Source organism: Sceloporus occidentalis, unplaced genomic scaffold, assembly GCF_023333645.1.
Source record: "Sceloporus occidentalis isolate IW3139 unplaced genomic scaffold, rSceOcc1.0.p SCAF_13, whole genome shotgun sequence".
NCBI classification, from domain to species: domain Eukaryota; kingdom Metazoa; phylum Chordata; class Lepidosauria; order Squamata; family Phrynosomatidae; genus Sceloporus; species Sceloporus occidentalis.
The window spans coordinates 1,112,411-1,138,701 of NW_028316993.1; the positions used below are offsets into that span (position 1 = coordinate 1,112,411).

General features: G+C 46.3%; 2 protein-coding genes across 2 annotated transcripts; both read left to right on the forward strand.

The window, feature by feature from the left end:
* Positions 1–2,145: 2,145 nt before the first annotated feature.
* On the forward strand, positions 2,146–6,285 carry HIPK4 (homeodomain interacting protein kinase 4). Its single transcript, XM_089479287.1, has 2 exons — positions 2,146–3,828; positions 5,930–6,285. The coding sequence occupies exons 1-2, from the start codon at positions 2,188–2,190 to the stop codon at positions 6,140–6,142; spliced, it is 1,854 nt and encodes a 617-aa protein (XP_089335413.1). The 5' UTR covers positions 2,146–2,187; the 3' UTR covers positions 6,143–6,285.
* Positions 6,286–9,221: 2,936 nt separating this feature from the next.
* PLD3 (phospholipase D family member 3) lies at positions 9,222–25,963 on the forward strand. Its single transcript, XM_089478757.1, has 12 exons — positions 9,222–9,430; positions 13,463–13,533; positions 14,321–14,386; positions 15,025–15,179; positions 15,758–15,941; positions 17,515–17,635; positions 17,927–18,054; positions 18,982–19,182; positions 20,376–20,515; positions 21,472–21,637; positions 22,330–22,429; positions 24,462–25,963. The coding sequence occupies exons 2-12, from the start codon at positions 13,507–13,509 to the stop codon at positions 24,659–24,661; spliced, it is 1,488 nt and encodes a 495-aa protein (XP_089334883.1). The 5' UTR covers positions 9,222–9,430; positions 13,463–13,506; the 3' UTR covers positions 24,662–25,963.
* The last annotated feature ends 328 nt before the right edge of the window (positions 25,964–26,291 follow it).

Below are 26,291 nucleotides of genomic sequence, written 5' to 3' on the forward strand. Positions count from 1 at the left end.
CACTGGAAGGGCCGATACATGCTTGGTAAAGTGACAGGCAGTAGGAAAAGAACGAGACCATATTAGAGATGGACTGGTTCATTCAAGGAAACCATGGCCCTGCATTTGTGAGACCTAAGCAGGGCTGTTAGTAACAGTGTGCCTTGGTGGCCTCTCATTCATGGAGTCACCATAAGTCATAGAACATAGAATCATAGAGTTGGAAGAGCCCAACCCCTAGCATGCATGAATACACAACACCCCTAAAACATGTCTCACCATTCCAACCTCTGCTTAAAGGCCTCCAAAGATGGTGAATCCACCACCCTCGGATGCAGTCCATTCCACTGTCAAACTGTCCTAACGTTTAAGTGGAATCATTTCTCTTGTAATTTGAATCTATTGGTTCATTTGCTAGTCTCTGGAGCAGCAAAAAAGAAGCTTGTTCCATCTTCCCCATAACATCCTTTCAGATATTCAGATGCTAAAGCTGACTTGACAGCAAATAACAACTACACTGGCAATTGAGGTTGTCTTAGACACAGGATTTACTTATCCACACACACAAAATACATACCTATTCTGCTTAAATGCATGGAGCCAGAGTTCTTTTGATATAGTCTATACTAGGGGTAAGGCATTTATGAACCAGCCAGATAACTGCTGGGTGTAATGACTTGCTAATGTTGATGTGAAATTTGCACACTTACACATCTTTATCACTTCCCTTTGGTCATCCAGTTCCCAAATGCCATGTTTGAGGAAGAAGTAGGAACTTTGTTTGCATCTCCCACCAGCCCAAACCAGTACAGTGGTCTTGATGTCAAACACCACCGCCCCAAATATTTCTTGCTGAAGGAAAAGGCCCCCAGGAAGCCATAACAATGAATTGACATCTAAGATGTTGGAAGCTATCTGTCCTGGACACTGTCAGAAGCCTCTCTGCAAAGAGGTAAGAGAGCTGAAGGGCATTTGAAGAAGGGCAGGTTGCAGGATTAATTAAAAGGGGAGATATGCCGGGAATCCTAAGACAATGGAGACTTTAAATGTCGGTATTCTGCGTGGAACTCTGTCTTTGCACTTTTATCTGCAAGTTCGCCATTTCAAAAGAAAATATACAGTATTGCATGAGCGTCTAGAAATTAGCATTTTACCTTAGAAGAATCGTTCGCCCCAAGCCTGACTTTACTTTTGGAGAGTGTTCACTTCCATATCTGCCAACTTTCAGCTTCACCTTCCTTTCACCACTCTTAAAAAATTTGAATGTATGTCCACTACACATGAGCAAAGATAACATCTGGCCTTAGGTGGAGGCTTGTCTTCTGTCTTGTCTCTCCATGCCTACCCCAGATATGATGACAAAATGTCCACCCTTTTCAAACAATCTAACCAGAGGAAGTCAACTGGGCCAACAATTCACTTGCAAAGCAAGGATTGAGGGCTACCCCATCAACATGCTCTGTTGTTGCTATGCACCTTCACGTTGTTTCTGACTTATGGTGACCCTAAGAAAAATGTATCACAGGATTTTCTTGGCAAGATTTGATCAGGGGAGGTTTGCAATTGCCTCTATCTAATGTGGAGAGTATGATTTGCCCAAGGTCACCCAGCGGGTTTTCTATGGCCAAGCAGGGATTTCTACCCTAGTCTCCCAAATTCCTAGTCCAGTACTCAAACCACTATATCACACCAGCTCTCTATCCTCTACTCTACTGAACATCAGACCAAGGTTACAGATGCAGAAGTCTTCATCTACTCAAGGTCTATTATGAACATGGAGTGAGGGATGTAGAGAAAAAATGAACTCTCATGTGCCAAATGCCCACCTTCATTTGAAAAACCAAAAGCTTTGAGTAGAGTCCTCTCTTTCCCTATCCATGGGTACCGCAAAGCTCCTGCAAGTGAGTCCTGATGCCCAGAAATGCCCAAATTTGTGGAGTATGGCAGAGAATCATTGCATGGTGCTTTGCTTCATGCTTTAGCCCAGCTTCCCATCTCCAAAGGGAAACTCTGATGATGATCTGAGCAGGTGACTGGCCTCCATAACAGAACCTTATTAACTTGGCAACTTTGGAACTGAGCTGACTGTTGCATCACCCATTGTTCCAGAGAAGGACTGGGGTTCTCTTGGCTCAAAGGCTGCTGAACCTCTCTTTGCATGAAGCCAGTTTTGCACCTGTGTTTCTGAGTTTGGGCAAGCCCAGAACAATGGTCACAATTGAGTCAGAATCAGACTTCTATGACGTTTTTGAGATCCTGGGGAAGGGGACATTTGGGGAAGTGGTGAAAAGCTGGAAACGGAGCACGGGGGAGATGGTCGCGATCAAGATCCTGAAGAATGACTCCTACCGGAGCAGAATCATCAAGAACGAGCTGAAACTGCTACAAACCATGTCGGAGGTCGACTCAGAGCAGTCTCACATCGTCCAGTTCCATGAATTTTTCCATGATGAGCTCAAGTTCTACTTGGTCTTTGAGCTGTTGGAACAAAACCTCTTTGACTTCCAGAAAGAGCACAATTTTTCCCCTTTGCCAGTCCGCCACATTCGGACAGTGACCACACAGGTGCTGAGAGCCTTAGCCAAGCTGAAAGAGCTCTCCATAATCCATGCAGACCTGAAGCCTGAGAACATCATGTTGGTTGACCATGTGAGGTATCCTTTCCGAGTCAAGGTGATTGACTTTGGCTCAGCCAGCATCTTCAACGAGGTGCGTTATGTCAAAGAGCCATACATCCAATCCCGATTCTACCGGGCACCAGAGATATTGTTAGGGCTGCCGTTCTGTGAGAAAGTGGATGTGTGGTCCTTGGGATGCGTCATGGCAGAGCTGCACCTTGGCTGGCCCCTCTACCCTGGGAACAATGAATATGACCAGATACGATACATCTGTGAGACTCAAGGGATACCCAGACCCACTCTTCTTAATGCTGCCAGAAAAGCCCACCTCTTTTTCAAAAGAAGCCAGCACCCCGAGGCGGTGAATTCTTGGCAGCTGAAAACCCCAGCAGAATATCTGTCGGACACGAAGGTGAAATCTGTGGAAAGGAGGAAGTATGTGCTGAAGTCCCTGGACCAGATGGAGACAGTGAATGTCCACAAGATGATCTACCCAGACAGTGAGGCCTTGGCTGAATACTTTGACCTCAGGAGCATGGTGGAGCTCATCAAGAGAATGTTGACTTGGGACTCCCATGAGCGCATCACACCTAGTGCAGCCCTGAAGCACCCCTACATTTCCACACAGCCACTCAAGCAGAACTATGACCTCACCCAGTACTACCAGTTGTGCATGAGGAGCCTCCATGAATCACTACCCAACCAGGGAAAGGCTATGGAGGAGGAAACTCAGGTCTACAGTGCCATGGAAGAGGAGCACTTCTACTCTGGCCAGGAGCCTTTCAATGAGGAGAATGCCCATGGCATCCAAAGGACCACCAGCCAAATGGATGATCTTAGCATTGCTGAAGCCAACCGGGAGGTGCCCCTGAAAGTGTGGGGTGAAGGACCAAGTGGGGGGCTCTATGAGCCTCTCTCTGGTCACACAGAGGCTGCCTCTGGCCGGCGCAAGCCCCTCCACCAAAACCTCCGTTTGCGCCATGAGCAGCAGGCCCAGCAAGAGCCTATCCTGCCGTATTACAGGAACCGGCATGAGAGTCCCAAGCATCGCAAAGCATCCCACCATGCCAAGTTGGACCCCACATTTGAAAACCTCATCTTGCTGGGACAATACTCACCAGAGGATATCCCAAACTGGGAGAAGGAGAGTAACACCAGCACTGCTTCCATGCCAGAGTCCAAATCAAAGGAGGATCCCAATTACCCCAAAGGACTGGTGTCCAACACTCAGGTAACAGGGACCAGCTGTTGAATTCCTCTAGCAGAAGGGGATATAAGATGGCTCTTTCATTTAACAAGGGAGTCTCAAAGAAGCCTTCTGATATGGAGGCAGTAGGGCAACACTTAGGCAATGGGTCTAGATCTTGCAAAAGTTCCACCAGGGTGCCTTCAGCAGCAGTTGTGAGTGTAGTAGCCTTTACCTTCTGGAGAGTGCTTTTTAAAACTGACCTGAACCAGGAGGTGATCCCTGTACAGCATTGATTGATTGATTGACTGACTGACTGATTCATTCATTCAATCAAAACATTGGCAGTGGCCAGTATTGGTGGTAACCAGATCTCTAAAGGAGAGATCCAGGGATTGGACTAGAGATGCTAGGAGGTGTGAAAAGGAGAGGTCCAGGTTTTCCTCTCTTTCTTCCTCTTTTCTCCAATTCATAGATACCAAATGGTGACAAGAGTAAATGCTCATTTTCCCCTCTTCGGCAGTTGTTTCCAGGCTTTCCAAATAGTGCATCACTAACTTCAGAGGGGGAAAACACACGCACAGCAGTAAATGGATTGAGAGGTGTCTTCTTTGCAGCATGCATAGCTTCCAGAAATTTTTATATTGTACCACACACATACCTCTGCGTCCCCACATTATCCACATGTATATTGATACTTATGGTAACATGCTATTGAAGGAAGCGTCTTCCATGAATGTGCTGGTCCTTTTCAGAAATCTCCCCACTAGATCTCTGTTAGTTTTGAGATGGTGTGGAATCAATCATAGAATCATAGAAGGGGCCATAAGTGTCATTAGTTCAACTCCCTGGTATGCAGGAATACAGAACTAAAGCATTCCTGAAAGATGCCCATCTAACTTCTGTTCAATGATCTCCAAAAAGGAGACTCCATTACTCTCCAAATGCGTGTTCAGTTAAAAAAGAAAGTGGGGGGGAGGTGAATGTGGATCCTAGAAAAATAGCAGAAAACTACAATGATCAAAGGCTAAACTGTTGAAGACAGGGGGGAATCACACAGTTCTCCAGATGTTATTGGACTGCAACTCCAAGTATTCCTTGCTGATTAAGGGCTAATGGGAACTGCAGTCCAGCAAGATTTGGAGAACTGCATGTGACCTACCTCAGGTTTAAGAAGTAAAGCAAAGGCAGGCAACTTGTGGCTCTCCAGATGTTTTTAGATTACAGTTGCAAGTCATGTCATCCCCCATCTAATGAGGCTAGGGCTGATGGGAGCTGTAGCCCAAAGACATCTGGAAGGCCATGGCTGCTCATCCCTGCAAAGATGGGTGGCCCACAGCCCTATGCAAGTCCTTTCAATAGTGCCAGCCAGTGTGTTGGTAGGCATGAGAAGAATGGCTAGAAGACAATGTTGGAGAGAAGACAAGACAAGTGGCAAGCATTGACAACAGTTGCTTCCCACCAGACATGCTTACTTTTGGAGCAAGTGACCCAATCATCCCATGCGCTCTTCACTTGCTCCAGACACCCTTTCTTTGTCACTATAGGGGAAGACTTTGGCCCCATACAGACAGGCCAAAATAAAGCTGCTTCAGGCTACTTTGGAGATATGCTATTTAAATGATGCATGTGTCCTAAGAGTCCGGAAGCTGCACCAAAGATGTGCTCCAGTCCTTAGGACTGGACTGTGGCTTTGGCATGACTTCCGGACTCTTAGGACGCATGCATAATTTAAACAGCATACCGCCAAAATGGCCTGAAGCAGATTTATTTTAGCCTGTCTGGATAGGGCCAAAGGTATTGTTTTTGAGTCTGTATCTGATCTATAGGATATGCTTCATGTTGTCCCATGGCTTGGCCAGTCAAAAGATAAGACTTTGGATGTGGAGAATAACAAGCTTTGTCAAAAGCTCATATGAAAGATACATAGGGAGCAAGGTGTATGCATGTGTGTATGGGGTGGAGGGAATCCCATAAAGAAAACTGTTAGGACCAGCATTATAACTATTCAGAAATTATATGGAGATTAGAATAAATAGGAGGTGGTTGAATTTGTGACTGCCACATTATCCCCATTCCTGGGATTCAGAGCATCTTACAAAAGGAAAGGACCCAAAAACATAATTCACTCCCTCTTTCTCCCCAGCAAAGAGGCCCCACCGAAGCATTTGAACCCGCCGCCACTGCTGCCACAATGCAGCTGTCTGGGCCCGCCACCTGGCTGTCGGAGGAGGACTGGCTGGCCAAGCATGGCTTGGACCGAGGGGCCGCCCCACTCAAGGCCATGCTCCACGCACCGCGGAACCGCCACCACCAGCTGCAGCCCCCTTACCTCCAACACATCGCCAGTCACCACTGACCCATCTGCGGCGGGGCTCCTTTGCCCAGGCAGGACAAGGGCAGAGGTGCAGCGGAGAAGAGAAAGGAGAGAGACAGAGAGAGAGAAAGAAAGAGGGGGGCACCCGGGGCCCTGCCCTTGAACAGAGAACCTTTGTAGCCCTGAAATATTTAGACTGTTCCTGGCTGCCCCCAGCTGCTTCCTTCATAATAAAGAAAAAGCCTCCTTGCTAGAATTATTTGTGAGCTGTGGAGAGAGAGCCCTATGGGCGCAAGGCTGGATGCAGGGCGGGAGAGATATGGGGTGCAGAGGGAGAGGGTCAAGGGGGGATATTAAGGGATTTTCCCCAACGAAGGGCAAAAGCTGGTCCATTTGCCCTGCCAGCCGAACCTGGGGCAGATCAGGTGCCAAGTGAACTCCCCCAGCCCATCTGCACCCCTGATCCAATGCTCCCAATTGCTGCTTCATCCATAATAAACTGTTTATCAATTGCAGAAGGCTTTTCATGGCAAATCTTTGGCTAGGGACATGCTGTGCACCCCAAGGCTGGGCAAACCCACAACCTCTTCTCTCCCCAACTTCTGTCCCTGTGGAGCTCAGCATCTGATAGAATCATAGACCATGGACCATTGAGTCCAATCTCCTGCCCAAAGAATCCAGCTAGGGCATCCTCAGCAGGTAACTTTCCATCCTCTTTTTGGAGACATTCAATATTTAAAGATATGGCAAATTAACACCAACAAATTGTGCCAACCCTCAGTCTTCTCTTTGCCAGGTTGAACTTGTTCGATCCTTCATCATATGTTTTGTTCTCCATATATCATCCCTGTTGCCCTTGTCTAAAACCCCTAATACCCAAAGGCCCAGAACAGACAGGCCAAAATAAAGGTGCTTCGGGTCACTTTGTAGGCATGCTGTTTAAACGACACACGCGTCTTAAGAAGCCAGAAGCTGCACCAAAGCTTAGGACTGAGCATGGCTTTGGCGCAGCTTCCGGCCTCTTAGGACGCGCGCGCCATTTAAACGGCACATTTCCAAAGTGACCCAAAGCAGCTTTATTTCGGCCTGTCTGTTCTGGACCCATAGATACATTTTATTTAAGAAAGGATGTGACGCTTCCAAAAAAAACCCAAATCAGGTTGAATATAGGATTTTCCACATACAAAATAGTTGTGAGAACTGTGTAACTGTGACTAGGAAGTTAATGTGTATGGTTTGAGGCATTGTACTATAATGGTCCGAAGTGTTAATATGAAATCTAATGTGCGTTGATCTCTCTGCAAAGTGGAGTGAAACCGTCGTCCTTTCAAACGTATGCTTTTGCTTTTTTGATGAAACACTGAATATGGAGTCAACACATTATTATTATTATTATTATTATTATTATTATTATTATTATGCTTTATTTATATAGCGCTGTAGAAGCTGGGAATGAATTGTATTACACTGCTATAGAGGCACCAAAGGTGAGTTCTGCTGCATTCAAAGAGTATATATGCACAGAAAAAGGCTTCCTACATGCGCCATGTTTTAGTAAGTTTAGTGATGTATTCATTTTGGGGTTTTTGGGGGGTTATGTGGCCATGTTCTAGAAGAGTTTATTCCTGATGTTTCGCCAGCATCTGTGGCTGTCAGATGCTGGCGAAACATCAGGAATAAACTCTTCTAGAACATGGGCCGCATAGCCTCAAAACCCCACAAAAAAACATGGATGCCGGTCACGAAAGCCTTCGACTTCATATTCCTTTTGAGGTTTTGAAGGACTCTGCCACATCCGTTTGGCTGGATACCTACACTGTATTTCTAAAAATGCTCAGCAATAATGCTAGAAATTTGAGGGCCAAAGAACAAAAATTGAGGGAGGAAACTTAAAGGGGTCTTATTTGTGGGGCGCATAATGCCCTTATTGGCCTGCCCCATCGGTCCATTCTGGTGAGTAATGGTTTACTGTGGAACATGATCAAATCAAAGGTAAAACATATATATAAATGTAAATGTATGCTTCTTGGTGCTGCTCAAAATGGAAGGCATTTGAGAAAAATGGAGAAAGTGACCAAAACAAAGGTAATATATATATATATATATAAATGTAAATTTGTAAATCTTGGTCATGCTCAAAATGGAGGACAGTAGAGGAAAATGGAGAACATGACCAAAACAAAGGTAATATATATATATATATATATATATATGTAAATGTATGCTTCTTGTTCATGATCAAAATGGAGGGCAATCGAGAAAAATGGAAAATGTGACCAAAACAAAGGTAAAAATCACTCTTAGGAATGTAAATGCATGCTTCTTGGTCCTGCTCAAAATGGAGGACATGACCAAATCAAAGGTAAATATATATATGAATGTAAATTCATGCTTCTTAGTCCTGCTCAAAATGGAGGGCATTCTGAAATCCCTCCTGGACAGAAGGCTGAAATGGAGATCTAGTCCCGCAGTCTAGGAGCTCGAATGGACTACAACTCCCAGAATCCCTTTCCCGAGAAAGCACAGGCATCTTAGGACAGAGAGCGAAAGCGCCCAAAGTTCCTCTTTCGTGGCTCCTTTTGTCTCTCCACAGCCTCCTTGGAAAAAACCATTTGCAGAGCCTGGGAGGGGGAACCAGGGAAAGGGGGCTCTTTTGAGGGACGAAACGAATGGCGTAGTTAGAAAACGAGAAAAAGAAAGAGAGAAAACGAAGGGGTGAAGCAGGGCAGTTTCTTTCACATTCTCTCGGAGTTTCTTCACATTCCCCCCCTTTCTCAGGGAGAGAATGGTACGAACCAAGGCATACTGTAGTTTGTTTACCCGCCTAGGAGGTGTGGCCAAGGGAGAGTGGGCGGGGTCACTGCAAAGAAGGCGCGGCCAAGCCAGAGACGGGCCAATGAAAAGGAGGCGAGGCCAAAGTTTAAAGGGCGGGTCCAAGCAAAGGGGCGGGGCCAATACCGAAGGGCGGGGCCACTCCATAAAAGGAGAGACGGGCCATTGAAAAGGAGGCGGGGCCAAGATATATGGGCGGGGCCAGTGCAAAAGGCAAAACCGAGACAGATGGGCGGGGTCATTCAAAAGGGGGCGTGGTCATTCAAAAGGGGCGGGGCCAGTGGTTCCCAGTCCAACCTGTTCCTTGTTGTTCTTTGGAAGAGAAGACCTTGAACTCAGCGCTTTGGGTCTGGAGGAAGGGAGGGTCCCTTCGCGCTCCGCAAAGCCAGCCCTGAGCAGGTGCTGGGGAACAAAGGAAGGCGCTCTGCACATGCTCAGAGGCTCACTTGCCCTCCCAACGCCGACAGGATCCGGAGCCGGGCTTCTCGGGCGCCCAGGGTGAGTCTCCGGCGGGGATCGGAGGGAGGAGGGCCAGCCTCAGTCCCTCCGGGGAAGAAAGGGCTGCGCTGCGATGCTTTGGCAACATAGCACTTTCCCCTAAGGAAGCCATACTCGCCCATAGAGAACCATTGGGGAACATTGGAGAAACATGTTCCTATGTTTCCCTATGGGCAAGTAATCCAATGTTTCCCTATAGACAAATATTCCCCAATGTTCCCCTATAGACAAATATTCCCCAGTGTTCCCCTATAGACAAATATTCCCCAATGTTCCCCTATAGACAAATATTCCCCAATGTTTCCCTATAGACAAATATTCCCCAATGTTCCCCTATAGACAAATATTCCCCAATGTTCCCCTATAGACAAATATTCCCCAATGTTCCCCTATGGGCAAGTACTGTCATTGTTTTATGAGTCCCGTCTTTGACATTCTCACATGCCAGTGGCATATACATGTCTGTCCCTGGCTTCCACTCCACTAAATGCATCTGAGGAAGTAGACTGAAGTCTATGACGGCTCATGCTGCCAACCTCTTACTTCACTGAGTCTCAAAGGTGCTACTACTAGAGCTCTCTGTATACTGATTTTACTGACTAACAGGGCAATACCTATGAATTCTACCACTGTTTGGTGGATTTTGGACGATGCAGTACTTTGCTATATGGATATGTTACACTGATAAGGTGAATCACTGATATGTTTGTGTGAAGAAGGGGGCACTAGGGTCTCCCCACACATACGGACCCCATACTGAGCCCAGTTCTCCACTTAGAGAACCCAAAGGGTCGCGTTATTGTTAGTAGGATTGCAGAGATCCCACCTTTCCCCAAAAAAACTAAGACTTGCATCTACACTATAGAACTAATGCAGTTTCACCCCACTTCAAGTGCTTCAGTGCCATCTACAGAAGCTGAGAGAGTATTACTTGATAAGGTCACCCAGTAGGCTTTCATGGCTGAGTAGGGATTTGAACCCTGGTCTCTAGAGTCATAGTCTAATGCTCAAAGCACTATGCTAGGCTGACTGTGGTGTCTCACAAAACCACAAGTCAGTAGGATGGAACCGTGGCAGCTAAAGTGGTGTCAAACTGCATTAGCTGTAGAGTGTAGACGCACCCTTAAACTAAGACATCCGCTGAGCCTCACAACCCTTTATAGGTTCCTAGTGAGTTTCCAGGAGAAAGCAGAACAATTGTAGCCAATGGGCACCAATACGGTACCAGTCCATGGGACATTGGCGGGGGAACAGTTACTGGTCCACTACATCAGCTACGAAAGAACCAGTGTGGTGTAATGGTTTGGGTGCTGGACCGCTGGGAGAGCAGGGTTCGAATCCCTGCTTAGTCATGAAGACCCATTGGCTAACCTTGGGCAACTTGCCCTCAGAGGAAGACAAAGGCAAACCCCCTCTGAATAAACCTTTCCAAGGAAACCCTGCGATAAGGTTGCCTTAGGTTCACCATTGGGAAAGACTTGAAGGCACACAACATCAGGAAGCATCAGCCTGAGAAGCACTGCTCCAGAACAGCTGGTCTGCAGGTCTGTGGCCATTTGGGCAACCTTCGCCAAAGGCGGGCGTTTGGTTGGGGGGTCCACAACTGCGGCTCTGCTTTGTCTGCAAGGAGGAAGCCTCGGGATCATTGCTTGGCGGCACTGGCAACATTTCCAGGAAGGGCTGTCGGGAGAAAGCCAGTGGTTCGAGGAAAGCATAGTGTGTGAGATGGACCCATAGATTCAATACAGAGCATCTTGCAACACACTCAAACAGAGAGAGCATGGCTAGCACCCCAGGAGAAGAACAAGCTGGGAAGGCTGGCATAAGGAGCAGAGATGGACCTTATTTCTCTCTCCTTTGTTGAGCTGGGTGACAGGAGGCCAAGAGACCAGGGCAGAGGTGGATGCTAGGAATTGATGCTAGGGTTTGAAAGGTGGTAGTTGGCCTCTTCTAGGTTGGCAGTGCCAACTGGTCTTGGCTATGAGGAGGAGTCACTCAGCCGGATTCTGACAGTGCTTGCTGGCTTGTGGCTTCTGCCCATCGAAACAAGCTGAGTAAGTCAAGTTGGGTGCGTAGGTTCCTTGCCTGCTTCCTGCTTATTATCTAGATCAGTGGGGTGGAGGATAGAAGAGTGTGTCTTTTCTACTCCTTTTTGTAACCACAGCGGAAACTGATCTTTGTTTTGTGTTCACTTTGGCACAAGAGAAGGAGAGAGATGGACCCTGGCTGGTCAGGGGCAAAAGAGCTATCCTTTGGAGCTTACAGTACGTTTTTGGTGTGATGGCATCTCTGCTTAGGAGCAGCCTGCGGGAAAGTAGGTTGGTGCCACCCAGGAATGGCACATAAATTGGCATTTGCATTCCAAGGAAAGAAAGATCTCACACCTCCCAGGTGCCAGATTTGCATTTTTAAGGACTTGGCATCAAAGTTTGTGCCAAGTGAGAGATCTGGTGCGCCAGGATCATGTGAGCAGGCTCCCTTGGGTTCCCCAGCCAAGCTGTTTTTTTCTCCTGAGCTTGTTTGGGTGAATTCGTTAGTGTAATCTTTAAATAGGGATGTAATTCTAGGCTAATTTCATTTTCCCGGAAGCAAGGAATACTTTAAGTACTTTTTTCCCCATGGTGAGAAAGGCCTTGAAAACTGTACCATTTCCAAAGACTGTTCACACTTCAGGACTTATTCTGTGCAGAACTCACACTTGGTATTCTTGATGCAGAAAACAGCATTTTATGTAGTACACAAACCAATATTTATGGATAGAACTATTATTTCCTATGCAGAAAATGTTGTTTCCTTCACACACAAAAATGATTGGAGTTTTGCACAGAGTAAGTCTCAAACTGCAGAGATTTTTATCAGTCCGGGTTTCTTCCTGTCAGGATTTCCTAACACTCAAGAAACACATTTACTGATTTTATATAGATATAGATATAGATATTCTTTCCATCTCTCTCTCTAAGTGATGAAAAAGTTCCAGCTGTTGAACTGTTGCTTCACAGAGGTCCCTTGTTTGGTTTATGATGCCACTGTGACCTGCCTTCCCTAGAAGCATTGCAGTTAAGTAGATAAGAAACAGGCCTGCAAAAGGTATTGACAACAAGCCCTTTTTAGAATGTATGTGTTTGTATGTGTCAGAGAGAGTGTGTGTATCAGGAAAGTCAAACTGAAACATGAGTGGAAAGAGAAGACTCCGAAAAGGAAGAACTGAAAAGTTGGATGCCCAAAACAAAAATGGAACGTGTGTAAGGAATGACATAAAGTGGAGTGTATCCATGCACATTCTCTTCCCACTTGCACACTGTCCTCTTCATTGGTAGAGTCAATGGAAGCGATTTTTGCTCTCTGGGCTGCTCAGCATGAATCGGGTGGGAATCCAGAAGCCTGCTGGCTAGTTCAGGAATGGGATCTTGGAAAGTGTTGGGTGGGTTTCAAAATCCAAAATTGAAGAAAAGGGAGAGGAAACGTCAAGCATGTGGGTTGGAGTCCTGTGACTAACACTTGTCCTGTAATTGAATACGCCTGACTCAGGAAAGGAGGAAGAAGTTTCTTTTAGTAGCTGCTTTAGCATTTTAGAAAAATTGCTTTCTTAGCAACTTCAGGAATCAAAGCAATCCTTTAACAGCAATCCCCCCCCCCCCCCTTCCTTGCTTGTCCAAGCCACTTTTTGGCTATCCTTTTTTGCCACCATGCCTGGACTAGATCTGACTCCCTGTTTTTGGCTCCCCTAAAATCACCACAATGTAACTTGCACCCCATCCAAAAGAAAACATACTCACATTGGGATTCTGGCCTTTGTGTCTGTGGGAGGAGAGCAAATTGTGGGTTCAGAGCTTTCTCTGCTGCACCATTGCCCCAGGTTGCTTCCATAATCAGAATCTGCCAGTTGTTCACCCAGGAATGCCCCATGCGCACATTCAGCACTCACCAGACAATTCTGTCATTTTGTACTTTCTTTGTTGGCCATCTGCTGAACCCACTAGGGATGCTACTCTCTCTTGAAGCATTGATCACGTCACTCTCTGCCTGTCACAGATACCAGTTTTCTCTGCCTGTTGCGTCCCAGCTACCTGGAGAAAATGAAACCTCACGTCACGTACCAGCAGGTAAACTCTCAGTTGCACCAATTCCATGTGTTGAAGTCTAATTTGTAGATGTGCTTTTGGAGCTGGAATGCCACGGCGGGGAAAGGATTCTCTTTGCCCACCACCATAATGATAACAGAGGGTAGACTCTCCGAATAGCATTGATAGTAGTGATAAATGTGGGGCATGGAAGTTTTCCTGCAAGTCCCACTAAAGCAGGGGTGGGGAAAGTGTAGGCCATGGGCTGCATGTGGACCTAAGCCATTTTGGAACTCTTTCCAAAATAGTTCTGAGTCACTTTCTGTTGAAAAAAAAAGGCTGTGGTGGATCTAAAACACCACATAAAGAGCAAAAACATGACAAAATTGACCTCACACCCCACTGGGTGCCTTGTGAGGACACTGGGAACATGAAAACCTATTCAGGGTATGGGGGCCTAGGACAGTTCTTTGCAGTCCCTTGGCTGCGTACTGCAGCCCCCAAATTCCAACAGTTGCCCCCCCCCCCCCCGTCCTAAAGCAAATGCATTTGGAAAGTGCTGTTGCACAGTCATGCATGTGCATTCAAGGAAACCCATGTGGGTCATGCCCTGTAAAAATTGTTGGTGGTAGTACCATTTGAATTTTCTTCCCTCAGAACCAGTGCATTGCTGGTCTGTTGAGTCTTCAGACATTAGTATTATGGGAATTTGCAGTCCCTTCCAGTGCGAATTAGGGACACAGACGAAGAAAACATTAATCTTTTCTGCTGATTGGATTTCCTCGTTCCTTAATTTCCTTGCTCTGTCTTTTCCTCCCCCTTTTTACAGCTGAAGACACTGCATGTGCCCGAAGAGCCGCCACTCACTGAACAGCCCAGATTGGCACCACACAAGGTGGGTTCCTTCTGCTTGGTTTCCCTGCCCTTTCTCAAGATAAGTTTCAGGGGTGGCCTTGCTAGCTTTCTATTTACTTTGAAATTTTAAAAGCCCAGTTTTGATTTGGGGGATGAGGGGGGCAGGTCTCTAAGCCCAGGATACCTACTTTTAACATGTATTTTTTGGGGGAGAAAACCTTTATGCCCTTTGAACTCCATCCCACCACTTGAGTCTGAAAATGTGGATGATTACAATTGCAAAGTGGGGGAAAGCCTCCTTGTCTGGATTCTTTTAGGTCAGATGAAGCCTCTAGGCTTATTAGTCTTTGGAATTTCATTGTGTGGTCCAAGTTACTGTCTTCTCAGTGTTGTGCTATGGCCATGCCACCCTGAACGCACCCAGTCTCATCTGATCTTGGCTACTAAGCTCATGCCAGGGGCAGCTGGTGGTTCCAGTGTCAATGGGACACCAAAACTACTCCAGGTTTTCACCCACAAATGTGAACCTATTTCTAACCAGGTTTAGCAACTTGGACAGCTCCTTTCAAATGTAGTAAAAACCTGGGATGGATTATCTGCCCAATAATATGGGAGCTACTAGTAGGATCATGCCGCAAGTACTGGATCATAAACCAGCTTTTGCCCATCTTCCTGCAGGACTCCCGGTACATCTTGGTGATAACCATCTTGTCTACAATGCTGGTGTTAGCCTTTCTGGTCCGCATGTTCTTCCTTCCCTTCCACAGTCCAGCCTCCATAGGGAACATGGTTGCTACCCCATCCCTGGACAACACATGCAATGACCCATGCAGGTGAGCTTCTCCCTCCTGCACAGTTTTTTCTGGCTTCTTGGTGTGGCACCTACTGTCTTTTGGAACATGATTTGGGGCTTGGCAGGGATTGTAATGAGAACCAAATAATGAGGTTCTTGTGTGCCCTCCCCAGATGTCACAGAGGCTGAGCATTTTCTCAATGGAGTGTACTGGATATGTTGTGGCATCCTTTCCCAAAATTTGAGAGTATTATCCACTGTGGCTGTATCCTCACTTATTAGAGTTAAATGCTATTTTGTTGTTGCTGTGGGCCTTCAAGTTGGTTCCGACTTATGGCAACCCTAAGATGGTGTTCCTGTAGGGTTTTCTTGGCAAGATTTGTTCAGAGGGGGGTTGCCTATGCCATCCTCTGAAGCTGAATCCTTCCAAGGTCTGGTGAGACCATATGACTGGAGAAACTGAATGGGACAACTAATGGATGGGGAGGTTTTTGGGGAATGGGAGGCAAGATTATGGTTCCTGGGTCATAGCATCCCAGCCCAGCCAGCCTACCCAAAGTGTTGGAGTCATCCATGCCACCAAATCCTCAAGCTAAAGGGACATCTTTCTCTCCTCAGGATCACATTGCTGGAGAGCATCCCTGAGGGCCTGACCTACGATGACAACAGCACTATCAACCCATCTATTTTTGAGGGCTGGATGAAGCTTCTGGGAGATGCAAGAAGCACCCTGGACATTGCATCCTTCTATTGGACCCTGACGAATGAAGACATTCACACCCAGGATCCCTCTGCCAGCCAGGTGAATAAGCAGAACTCAGGAATTAAGTTTTGTGACAGTTCTTGGAGCATTCACTGTTTGTGGAATACACTTCCCAGAATCCCCTAATCTGCACTGCCTGGGGGATTCTGGGAGATGGATGCCAAAAAAGGAAATTTTCTAAGTACTAGGAGATACAGAAACCCTATTGAATGCAAAACAAGGCCAGCTTTGCTGAAAGGGGTTTGCCTTTGCCTTCCTCTGAGGCTGAGAGAGTGGGACTTCCCCAAGGCCATCCAGTGGGTTTCCATTGCTGAGCATGAATTTGAACCCTGGTCTCCAGAGTCCTATTTCAGTGCTCAAAACACTATATCATACTGGTTTTCTTAATACTTCTGAGTCACTTTCTGTTGGCTCCAATCAGACAACACACACACACAAACAAACACACACTCCATTGCTGCAAACAAGCATCTAATTGCCTGGCTAGAGAGTCCCCTTCAGCCTCGGGTACCATCAAAGGTCCCTTTCAGGGAAAGTGGAACATCCGTTTGTCGGGGTTTTGGTTACAGAGGTTTAAGCAGCACAAGCTTTGGATAAAATTTCATAGCAGCGTAACAGATTTAGTTTTCCAAAGCTTGACATGAGATGCCATCAATCAGGGAACTTTATCCACAAGGCCGAGTCCTTTGACAGATGTGAGATTCTGAAGACGGCTAAAGTGAGGAGAAGGACATGGCTGACTTTCTGGTGGGCTGTTGTTTCACAATGGAGAGAAGCTTAGCAGATAAAAATGTAATCACTAGATAAAATATTGTCCTCTTGTCCCTTGGTCCCCCCCCCCACACACAGAGTGACCTTTTTCAGCCTTAGGGGAAGGCAATGACAAACCTTCTCTGAGTTTATCTTACCATAAACTCTATCATGTCTATGATAGGGTTGTCATAAGTCAGAGTTGACTTGAAGGCACAAAACAACACCAACAACAAATAACACCTTATCTAAAGAGTACATTTTTATCTCCTCTGCCTGCCTCGGTTGTGTTTTGATGGGTATATTCCAAAATGGTGATTTTAATTACAGTGTGCCCTTCCTATCCATGGGGGATCCATTCCAGACCCCCCCCCCCATTGGATAGTAAAAAACGTGGGACCTTAAGTCCCATTTTTATCAATGGGCGCGCATTCCCACTTGCGCCACCATGTGCATGCACATCCATTCAGAAATCCAGGGCATGCTGTCCAGGGAAGCTCAAACCACAGATGGTAAGCCCATGCTTGGCATGAGTGCACAGTACCACAAATCACCTCATTGTAAGTACATTTGCAAATCTGTTTCTTACTTTGTAAATTCTGTTGAGATATTGTTCAGATCATATTTTGGTATGATGACTGTTTCTGCTTTCTTCTTCAGCATTTGCATCAGAGATATATACAAATTCAGTTGGTTCTCTCCACATGCCAAGGGCTTGTTGCAAGCACTTTACACTGGGAACAGGCCCACTGAAATTTACACTGAGAGACAGAAAGGCTGGAGGGAATCTAGCATGAGAAGGAATCTTTTTATTTTACTTTGTGCAGTAGCATGCCTTAAATAATGCTTGCTTTGCAAACAGGGGGAAGAAATCCTAGCAGAGCTGCTGAAACTGCCCAGCAGAGGGGTCTCAGTGCGGATAGCGGTCAACCCCCCTACCCCCAAACAGCCTTGCAAAGATCTCCAGAAACTGGAGGAGATTGGTGAGTAGATCCAGGAGACCACCATAAGGCATGAAAGCTGATGGCAATAATCACAAGATTTCCCTTGTTCGTTTCAACAAGGCAGCCTAAATGATTCAGGACCCTCCTCTGAAGCTGAGAGAATATGGCTTGCCTAGTGTCACCCAGTGGGTGTCCATGCCTGAGCAGGGATGCAAACCTTAGTCTCACAGTGCCCTAGTCTAATGCTTAAACCACTTTAAGGACATGTTTATTGTAGCTGTGTGTGAGCTGAGACAAAAACTGATTCGGTCTGTTTCCAAATCCACTCAGGTGTGCAGGTCCGGAAGGTCAACCTGCCTAGACTTACATCGGGAATCCTGCATACCAAATTCTGGATAGTGGACCAGATGCATCTTTTCCTTGGGAGTGCCAACATGGACTGGCGAGCCCTCACACAGGTGACACATCCTTCTTGAAGGGAAACAAGGTCAAGAATCTCTTTCTGTCTGAAGTTGCCATATGTTTCGGCTTGATCGAGAGAAAGAGAATGTTCCCATTGTGGGTCTAAGCAGCGGAGGTCAGGATGCGACCTCCATCTCTAAGGCTACTGGCAACATAGCAGCCAAAGCCATTCTCCTCTGTGCCTCTCCCTCTCAGTTGGGGTTAGGCAGATGTCAGCAAGGCAGAGGGCACTTGGAGGGTGTTGTTTTAATCCCAGAAAGCTGCTTGGTGCAACACTATCATTCTTCAGATGCTAAGTAAAAATATGTTTAGGCCTTTAAAGAAATACTGCTGCCTCTATCCTGTTTAAATACCATTCTGCAATAGTTACTTTTATCATATTTTAGGATCAGTCTGGGAACCATGAGGCCCTTCAGGTGTTGTTTGACTGGCACTTCCAGTATTCCTCACTGTTGCCTCTGCTGGCTAGGGGCTCATGAGGTTGCAGTCCAACATCTGGAGGGGGCACACAATTCCCACTCCAGTTTTAGTAGATGTTGTTATGTTTTCATGCTGTTGCAAACTGCCCTGAAACCTAGAAAACGAAGAGCTGTATGTTTTAAGGAGGGCATGTTTCTGGTCCAGCATCTTCTTGAGCATTGCAGGCATCTGGGGTGCATCTCTTTGATTATGCACTGATATTTCTTGTAGAAAAGGTAACAGTGGCAAAATGGCTTGAACCTATTCTGCTTAGAACCCAGATGGGCAACTGTGGGCCCTCAGATATTTTTGGAAGGTCAACAGCTCCCATGAGATCTAGCCAGAATAGTCATTGGTGAAGGGTAAGAGGGGCTGCATGCAAAAACATCTGGAGGGCCATACAGTTCCTATCTCTGGCCTAGAAGAGAACCACCTTCCATAATGCTCTTTTCTGCTGTTGACAGGTGAAAGAGCTGGGGGTGGCTGTGTACAATTGCAGCTGCCTGGCCCAGGACCTAGGAAAGATGTTTGAAGCATATTGGACCCTGGGTTTGCCCAACGCCACCATCCCATCGCCTTGGCCGGCCAATTATTCTACCACATACAACAAGGAGACACCCTTGGAGCTCCAGTTGAATGGCACAGATGCTGGGGTGTATTTCTCGGTGGGTACTTGGTGCATGTATTATGATACAGCCTGGCACTTTGTGCAAAAATGATGCCAGTCTCACTTGTGGGATTCTGGCAAATCAGATGTTATCAGATGAGACATCCCTGACTAATCAGTAATATGTAACCCTGCTGGTCTGTACTGGAACTGGATGTAGTTCCTCCACAAGAGTTTGGTACTGAACACACATTACTCCTATAGCATAAGCTTTATAGTGGCACATGAGGCAGCAGCTGGTACACAGCAGAGATGCATTCCAGTTCTTTTACTGGTGGGGTCTGGCATACCCTCACAACCAATGGTAGAATTAGATCTCCAAATAACAAATTCTATCCAGACTATCTCTGACCTGTGGTCAGATTCCCCATAGCTGGTTATATGGGGCCCCTGGACTGGGGTGCACACCCTTTAGGCCAATGGAAGATGGATTCCCAAGGGTTATACAGTGAAGAAACAAACAAAGAAAACCAAATTGCACAAGTCAGCCCATTTACCAGCACTTATGAGAACTGTACAACCAGGTTAGTTACAGAGGAAAGTTCACTCCCCAAATTTGTTCTCAGCTTCCTTGTCTTTGCTTAGCTTCAAACTGCCATGCTAAAGCGAAAAGGATGACACAAGTTCACTAATAGAAATTAACTCTTTCATGCCACTGGAAAGCTGTTAATGTTTGAACAGGATGCCAACAGAGGCTAAAACCCATCTGACTGCTGGCAGAGGCTCAGCTAATTATACCTGCAAATATATTTTTTTCCCAAATGAGGAAGATGCCCATTTTTGCTCAGATGCCCATGATGTGAAGAGGTGTTCTGGTCCCAGTTCAGGACCAGCATCAAAGAGAAACACAGATCGCAGCATAATCTTGTGTCATTGTGAGGATGGTAGCGGTTAGTGCATCTCTTAATTCTGATACCTTTTCTATTTTTCAGGAATCCAGCCCGCTTGGAACAACACATCCTGGGGTTTAATACATGCATGTGGGGTGGGGGCTGAAAGTTGCCTGCTGAGCTCAGGTCAATACACCCTTCAAATATTCTGTATGTTGCAAAAAATTTCCCAAGCAACCAAGCTAGTCTGCTCAAATACCCAGCCAGCACTTTGCTCCAAACTGGCCATGTGTCTGATCATTTGGGGACCCCTCTCCATTTCTTGGGTCTCATTTCTTCTTTATTTCTGTGCTACCTCTAGAGTGCTCCCCCAGCTTTGTGTGCCCCGGGGCGGACTGAGGACCTTCAGGCCCTGCTGGGTGTCATTGATGGAGCCCAAGAGTTTGTTTACATCGCTGTGATGAGCTACTTGCCCACAATGGAGTTCTCCCACCCCAAGAGGTAACATGTGGCTACAAGAGAAAGAAAAGAGATATGGGACAGGGGAAGTGTTGGGCTGAGCTATAATCTCTCCTGCTTTCATCAGTATTGCACTCTCAGAATTCTGAGCCTGGGTTTACTTTGCAGAATTAATACAGTTTGACACCACTTTAACTGCCATGGCTCAATGCTCTGGAATCCTGGAATTTGTAGTTCTGTGAGATATTTAGCCTTCTCTGTAAGAGAACTTTGGTGCAACAACAAGCTACAAATCCCATTCCATAGGATGGAGCCATGACAGTTAAAGTGTTATCAATGCATTAGTTCTGCAGTGTGGCAGCAGCCTGATATTCTGTCACATCAGTATATGCTTTCCTGCAGTCCAGTAAGATGGGAGAATTGCCACCACCCTAACATTGTGTCTCAAATAGGGGATAGCTGGATGTCTCTAGCAAGCTCACTGACTGGCTGTGAAAGGGGTGCCTTGTGCCCAGCGTCTGCTGCTCAGATACACTGCCACTGTCCATAGAGGTCTATCAAGGGGCTAACAAATGTTGACATGTAACTGGAGCCTCAGTATAGTTTTGTGGTAGAACACATGCTTTGCATTGCATTTCCAAAGATCCTAAATTCAGGTCTAAGCATCTTTCCTGCCGGGGGGGGGGGGGGGGGGACTACTGCTTGGCACTCTTAATTTCCCTTCTGAAACTACAGCTCTCAGGATTTCATTAGATGTTGCCATGGCACTTAAAAGGGAATGGTAGCACTATAACTGGGTAGTGTGAAAGGACCCCAGGAGAGGAAATTAGGATTGGATAGCTAGAATGCGCCTGCATACTGCTGTACTCCAAAATATTCCCCAAAGTGCAGCTATGCCATCTCGGTTTGTGCCAAGGGTGAGTGGGGGCATGAGATGAACCGTGCTAAAGGTGAGATGAGCTGTGCCTAGTACAAGGTTCTTGGCTGTTTCCACTCAGGTTCTGGCCAATGATTGATAACTTCTTGAGGAAAGCTGCCTATGAGAGGCGAGTGCGAGTCCGTCTCCTGGTCGGCTGCTGGAGGCACTCCAAGTCCTACATGTTCCCTTTTCTGCGCTCTCTGAATGCCATGCAAGACAACCGGACCCACTACAACGTGGAAGTGGTGAGAAACATCCAACAGAGAGATCTGTGTTGGTGGGGAGGGAAAACCTTTGGGCTATTTATTCTCAGGAGCTGTGGCTGTGGTCCTCTAGATAAGACTTTGTGTGGCTGTGGTCCTCTGGATAAGACTTTGCATATTTTTCCTGTCTCTCTGTGATGTTTGTGATCTATGCATCAGGTGGAGTGAACATATATTTCCTCCTGTACTCAGCCTGCCTTAATACGTTAATAAAGGGTTGGTCTAAGTACAGTCCACAAGTTCCATGCAGCCCTTGATGCTTCATTGTGGCCCCTGAAGTCTTCCAAAGTTCTCTCCTCATTTGGGGGAGTATATTTACATACCCCAGTGGATCAATGTGAGTCAAAACTGCTGCAAAACACAACTCCTTGTTTAAAAAAACCAGACAAATTGCCCAAAACTCAGCCAATTTTGAAACTGGATGTGATGTGATGTTGCTTCCAATCTGTTTAGGTATGCCAGTGCAACCTGCTTAGGGGTGTGCAGGGGTAGAAAATAGTCCCACCCTTTCCACATTTGCCCACCCTGGCTGAAAATGACAGTGGCTTTCTACCCACACTGTCCCTGAGCCCCATATCACCACTACCACCTTGTCATCTTCTTTGCATGCAAAACTCCAGCCTTCCCTCTTTGGGTCTCACCTCCATGTCCCTCTTGTGCCTTTTCTCTTCTAGAGGCTCTTTGTGGTTCCAGCGAACGAGACCCAGGCCCAGATCCCCTACGCCAGAGTCAACCACAGCAAGTTCATGGTAACGGACAAAGTGGCTTATATTGGTGAGTAGTAAAGGGGAGGGGGGTTATCTAGGAATTGGGCATCTTAATGCCATGATGGGCAAGCTCTGGGGGATCTGTGGGCCATTTCTCCAGCCCCAAGCCCTCCCACCAATGAGGCTACAACTAACATTGGAAAGGACTAGAGGTTTATTTCTATTTTTTAAAAAACCTATTTACAATTTAAAGGAAACAAGGATGGTTGGTTGGTTTTATCAAGCCAAAGTATAGGGACAAGAGAGGCAGCATGGTGGTGTGCTTTGAGTGTTGGACTCGGACTCCAAGAGTCCAAGGTTCAAATCCCTGTTCAGCCATGAGAACCTACTGGGTGATCTTGAGCAAGTCACACTCTTTCAGCCTCCGAAGAACGCAATGGCAAACCCTCTCTGAACAAAACTGGCCAAGAAAACCCTGTGATAGTTTCATAAAAAATTGGAAATGGCAGTTAAAGTGGTGTCAAACTGCATTAGTTCTACAGTGTCAATGCACCCTCAGTTCTTTTGGAAATACAATATACATCATATATAACTTGGCTTGGTATTAATACATCATGCTTGATATATTACAACTAGAAAATAAATCAGACTGCAAACTGAATTTACCTTTTCAATCTTTTGTTGTCATTGTTGTTACAAATGGAACTATAAGGTTGTGAACTATAAGGATCTTATTTGCTTTTGCCAGTTTATGAGGGAAAAAAAGAGGAAATAGTAGTAAAAATAGAAATAACCATCAGCATTAGCAAAACAAAGAAAATCATGGTATCTTCTCTAGTCTTCTCTGTATTGCCAAGCAGACATAAAGTACTCATTCCTATAAAGAGAATCAAGAAAAGGAAACCACGACTAGGAATTGCATATGAGATACCATACATAGTCATACATAAAAGAGTGTCTGGTATGTAACTTGTAGCAGGAGTAAATATATGAATACCTTGTCTTAAATATTTTCTTCATCATTGTAAAATAAAATATTCCATAATTCAGTGTAATAAAAGTACTTACAGGCTAACTCCACTCCAGGAACATCAGCAGATTCAGAAAAGCTTTATTCAGTAAGGAAAGCTGATCGTAGTACATAATTGTTGCCAGAACTGAAGAGTGTTTCCAGTTATGCAGTATACTTAGAGTCCAAACCATTCACCCATTACAAAAACTTTCATGCCATTTTTCAAGAACTCAAAATATGCTGTCTTCCAAGGCCTTACCCTTCCTTCTTCAAGCTATAGTTTCCCTCAAGAACAAGTGTTGTAATTTGCAACTCATTCTTCCTTCCCACACATCTGTTCATTATCCTAGGCTATGGATGATACACAATGTCCTATTTTACCAGCATCACCAATAAGATAGCATGCCCCACCATCCCGCATTACCATACATATGCTTATGTACAGCAATTAAGCATGGCAGAACCATATCTGGACCATGATCCTGACGTCTACTTTTTTCATTTTATTTCCAGAAGGGGGAAAAATGGGATGAGGAACCGGAAAAATATCACAAGTGTTTGGGTTTTTTTGGGGCCTGTCTCTAAGATTGCCTGTACTGCAGCCACTCACTCACAAACCATAAGGTTGCGAGTTCAATACCGGCCAAGGGGGCTCAAGCTTAACTCAGGCTTGCACCCTTCCTAGGTTGCTAAAATGAGTACCCAGCTTGTTGGGGGCAAACAGCTTACACTTTGGCCTGTTACAGACTGCCAAATTAAAGCTGCTTTGGGTCTCTTTGGAGGTATGCTGTTTAAATGATGCATGCATCCGAAGAATCCGGAAGCTGCACCAAAGCTGCGCTCCAGTGCTTAGGAATGGAGTGTGGCTTTGGCACGACCTCCGGACTCTTAGGACCCATGCATCGTTTAAATAGCATACCTCCAAAGAGACCCCAAGCAGCTTTATTTTGGCAGTCTGTAACAGGCCTTAGTAAACCACTTAAGGAGTGCTTAAGTGCACTGATAAGCGGTATAGAAATGTACTTGCTATTGCTAGATGTGGCCCATAGTTTTTGAAACACCCCTTTCTGTTTCTGTTTTCTTCCAGGAACATCCAACTGGTCTGGGGATTACTTCCTCCACACAGCAGGGTCTGCCCTGATTGTGAATGAGAGCAACGTAGAGGCCAGGATCCAACCCACGCTCCGGGATCAGTTGCAAAAGGTGTTCGAACGGGACTGGGACTCCCAGTACAGTCGGGAACTGAACTCCGTGGGCCAGTGGCAGGATTTGTGTAGCTCCCAGTAGACCTTCTCTATCTCCACTGTTAGCCCCACATGAAGACCGGATTCTGAGACTTCAGCCTGAGTTGAAGACATGATCTCCATGCTAAATGTTTGCAAGACACTGGAGGTAGCCACTAAGGGCTGCCTAGGTCTTCATAGAGTGAAACTTTTGACTAGGGGAAAAGAGCGCTTCTCCCAAATCTTTGGACAAGAAGAGAGGCGTACAATCTGAGCACTCTTTTCATGGAGGGTGGGGGGGGGGGAAGGAAGAATTGGGGCCTCCACTGACACTTGCGTTCCAGTATGCGACTGCGTCCTCATGCCTTGCAAAGGCGGTCGGTACAAGAAGCAGCCGACTCCGTTCAGATTTCACGGGCAAATTGGGTAAAAAGAAATGTTTCACGAAGAAGAGAAAAGAGGAGGAAGCTGTTTTCTCTGTTGGGGCAAATGTAGAAGAAATAGAGAGTGGGGTTTAGTTGTTAGAAAAAGAGGTGTAGGACAAATGTTAGGTAGAGTTTCCCACCCAAAAGGATCCCAGAGAAGAAATAGACATCAGGGATGGGGAGCACATGGCCCTCCGGCTGTTGTGAAATCTGCAACCATTGCAGCTCTTCTCACCTTTCATCCTTGGCTTTTCTGGCTAGGGCTGATGGGAATTGTAGCCCAACAACAGCTGGAAGGCTTTGTGTCCCCCACTTCTATGGGGTGGCTACTACCTCTCCTTTTGGAAGGGCTGGTAAAAGGTGAGTCTTTAACAGCATCGTAAGGATGTCCTACTTCAGACAGTATCATGAGATGATGCAACTTGTTGGAAAAGATGATAGCGGAAGCAGTAAGGAGGAAGACTACACTACAGGGGTTAGGTTCAATGAAAGGAACCATGGCTGCCCTGAGTTTGCAAGACCTGAGCAGGACTCTTAGTGACTCTTGGAGGATTCCCATAGGGTCACCATAAGCCAAAGTTGCCTTGATGGCAAATAACAGCATCCCATACTTGGCACCACCTGAATATTGGGCAATATTTTGTTTATTACATTTGCACAACCATTTTGTTTTCACTGACAGGAGGAGAGGGAGGCAGGGGAGGCTTGTGGTGCATCAGCACCAGAGGAATTGCCTCCACTTCTTTGCGGCATTACGTCAGCATCGGCCAAGGGCTTTTTGGCGGTGGTACCCAGCCTGCACCTCTGACTCACAGCAATCCCATTGCTCTCTCTGTGGGACTTCATGGTGGGAGACACTGACATTCATTATAGATGGCATCCCATGCACATTGTTTTCAGCGCATACTTTTTTGGCAATTAAAGGATGGTTTTCCTTTCAACTGTGGCCTTGTGATTAATTTGTTGTTATTTGACTTCCATCCTGCTCAGCTCTGGGCCCCACAACAAACTCCAACTCCCAGAACTCCACAGCCTTGAGCCAGGAAGGAGTTAAAGCGGTGCCAAACTGGGTTATTGCCCCAATGTGGATGCAGCCAACATCCTTAAATGGATGCCTTTTGGAAGAAGCGCTCAAGTGGCCTCTAGGATTGCTCTCTGCAAAGGGGCGCAATTCCCACCACCGGCCGCCAGGGGTCGCTGTCCAGAGACATCTCTCTCGTTGGCAGGAGTTCCTAGAGCGGACTTGGCGTGACCGGAAGTAGGCGGTGC

Bases quoted from the DNA above. Each gene is read 5' to 3' on its own strand.
- HIPK4 (XM_089479287.1), top strand. From the start codon at position 2,188: ATGGTCACAATTGAGTCAGAATCAGACTTCTATGACGTTTTTGAGATC. The intron at 3,829-5,929 runs GTAACAGGGACC...CTTTCTCCCCAG, and splicing joins GACTGGTGTCCAACACTCAG to CAAAGAGGCCCCACCGAAGC.
- PLD3 (XM_089478757.1), top strand. From the start codon at position 13,507: ATGAAACCTCACGTCACGTACCAGCAG. The intron at 15,942-17,514 runs GTGAATAAGCAG...CTTTGCAAACAG, and splicing joins AGGATCCCTCTGCCAGCCAG to GGGGAAGAAATCCTAGCAGA. The intron at 20,516-21,471 runs GTAACATGTGGC...GTTTCCACTCAG, and splicing joins GAGTTCTCCCACCCCAAGAG to GTTCTGGCCAATGATTGATA.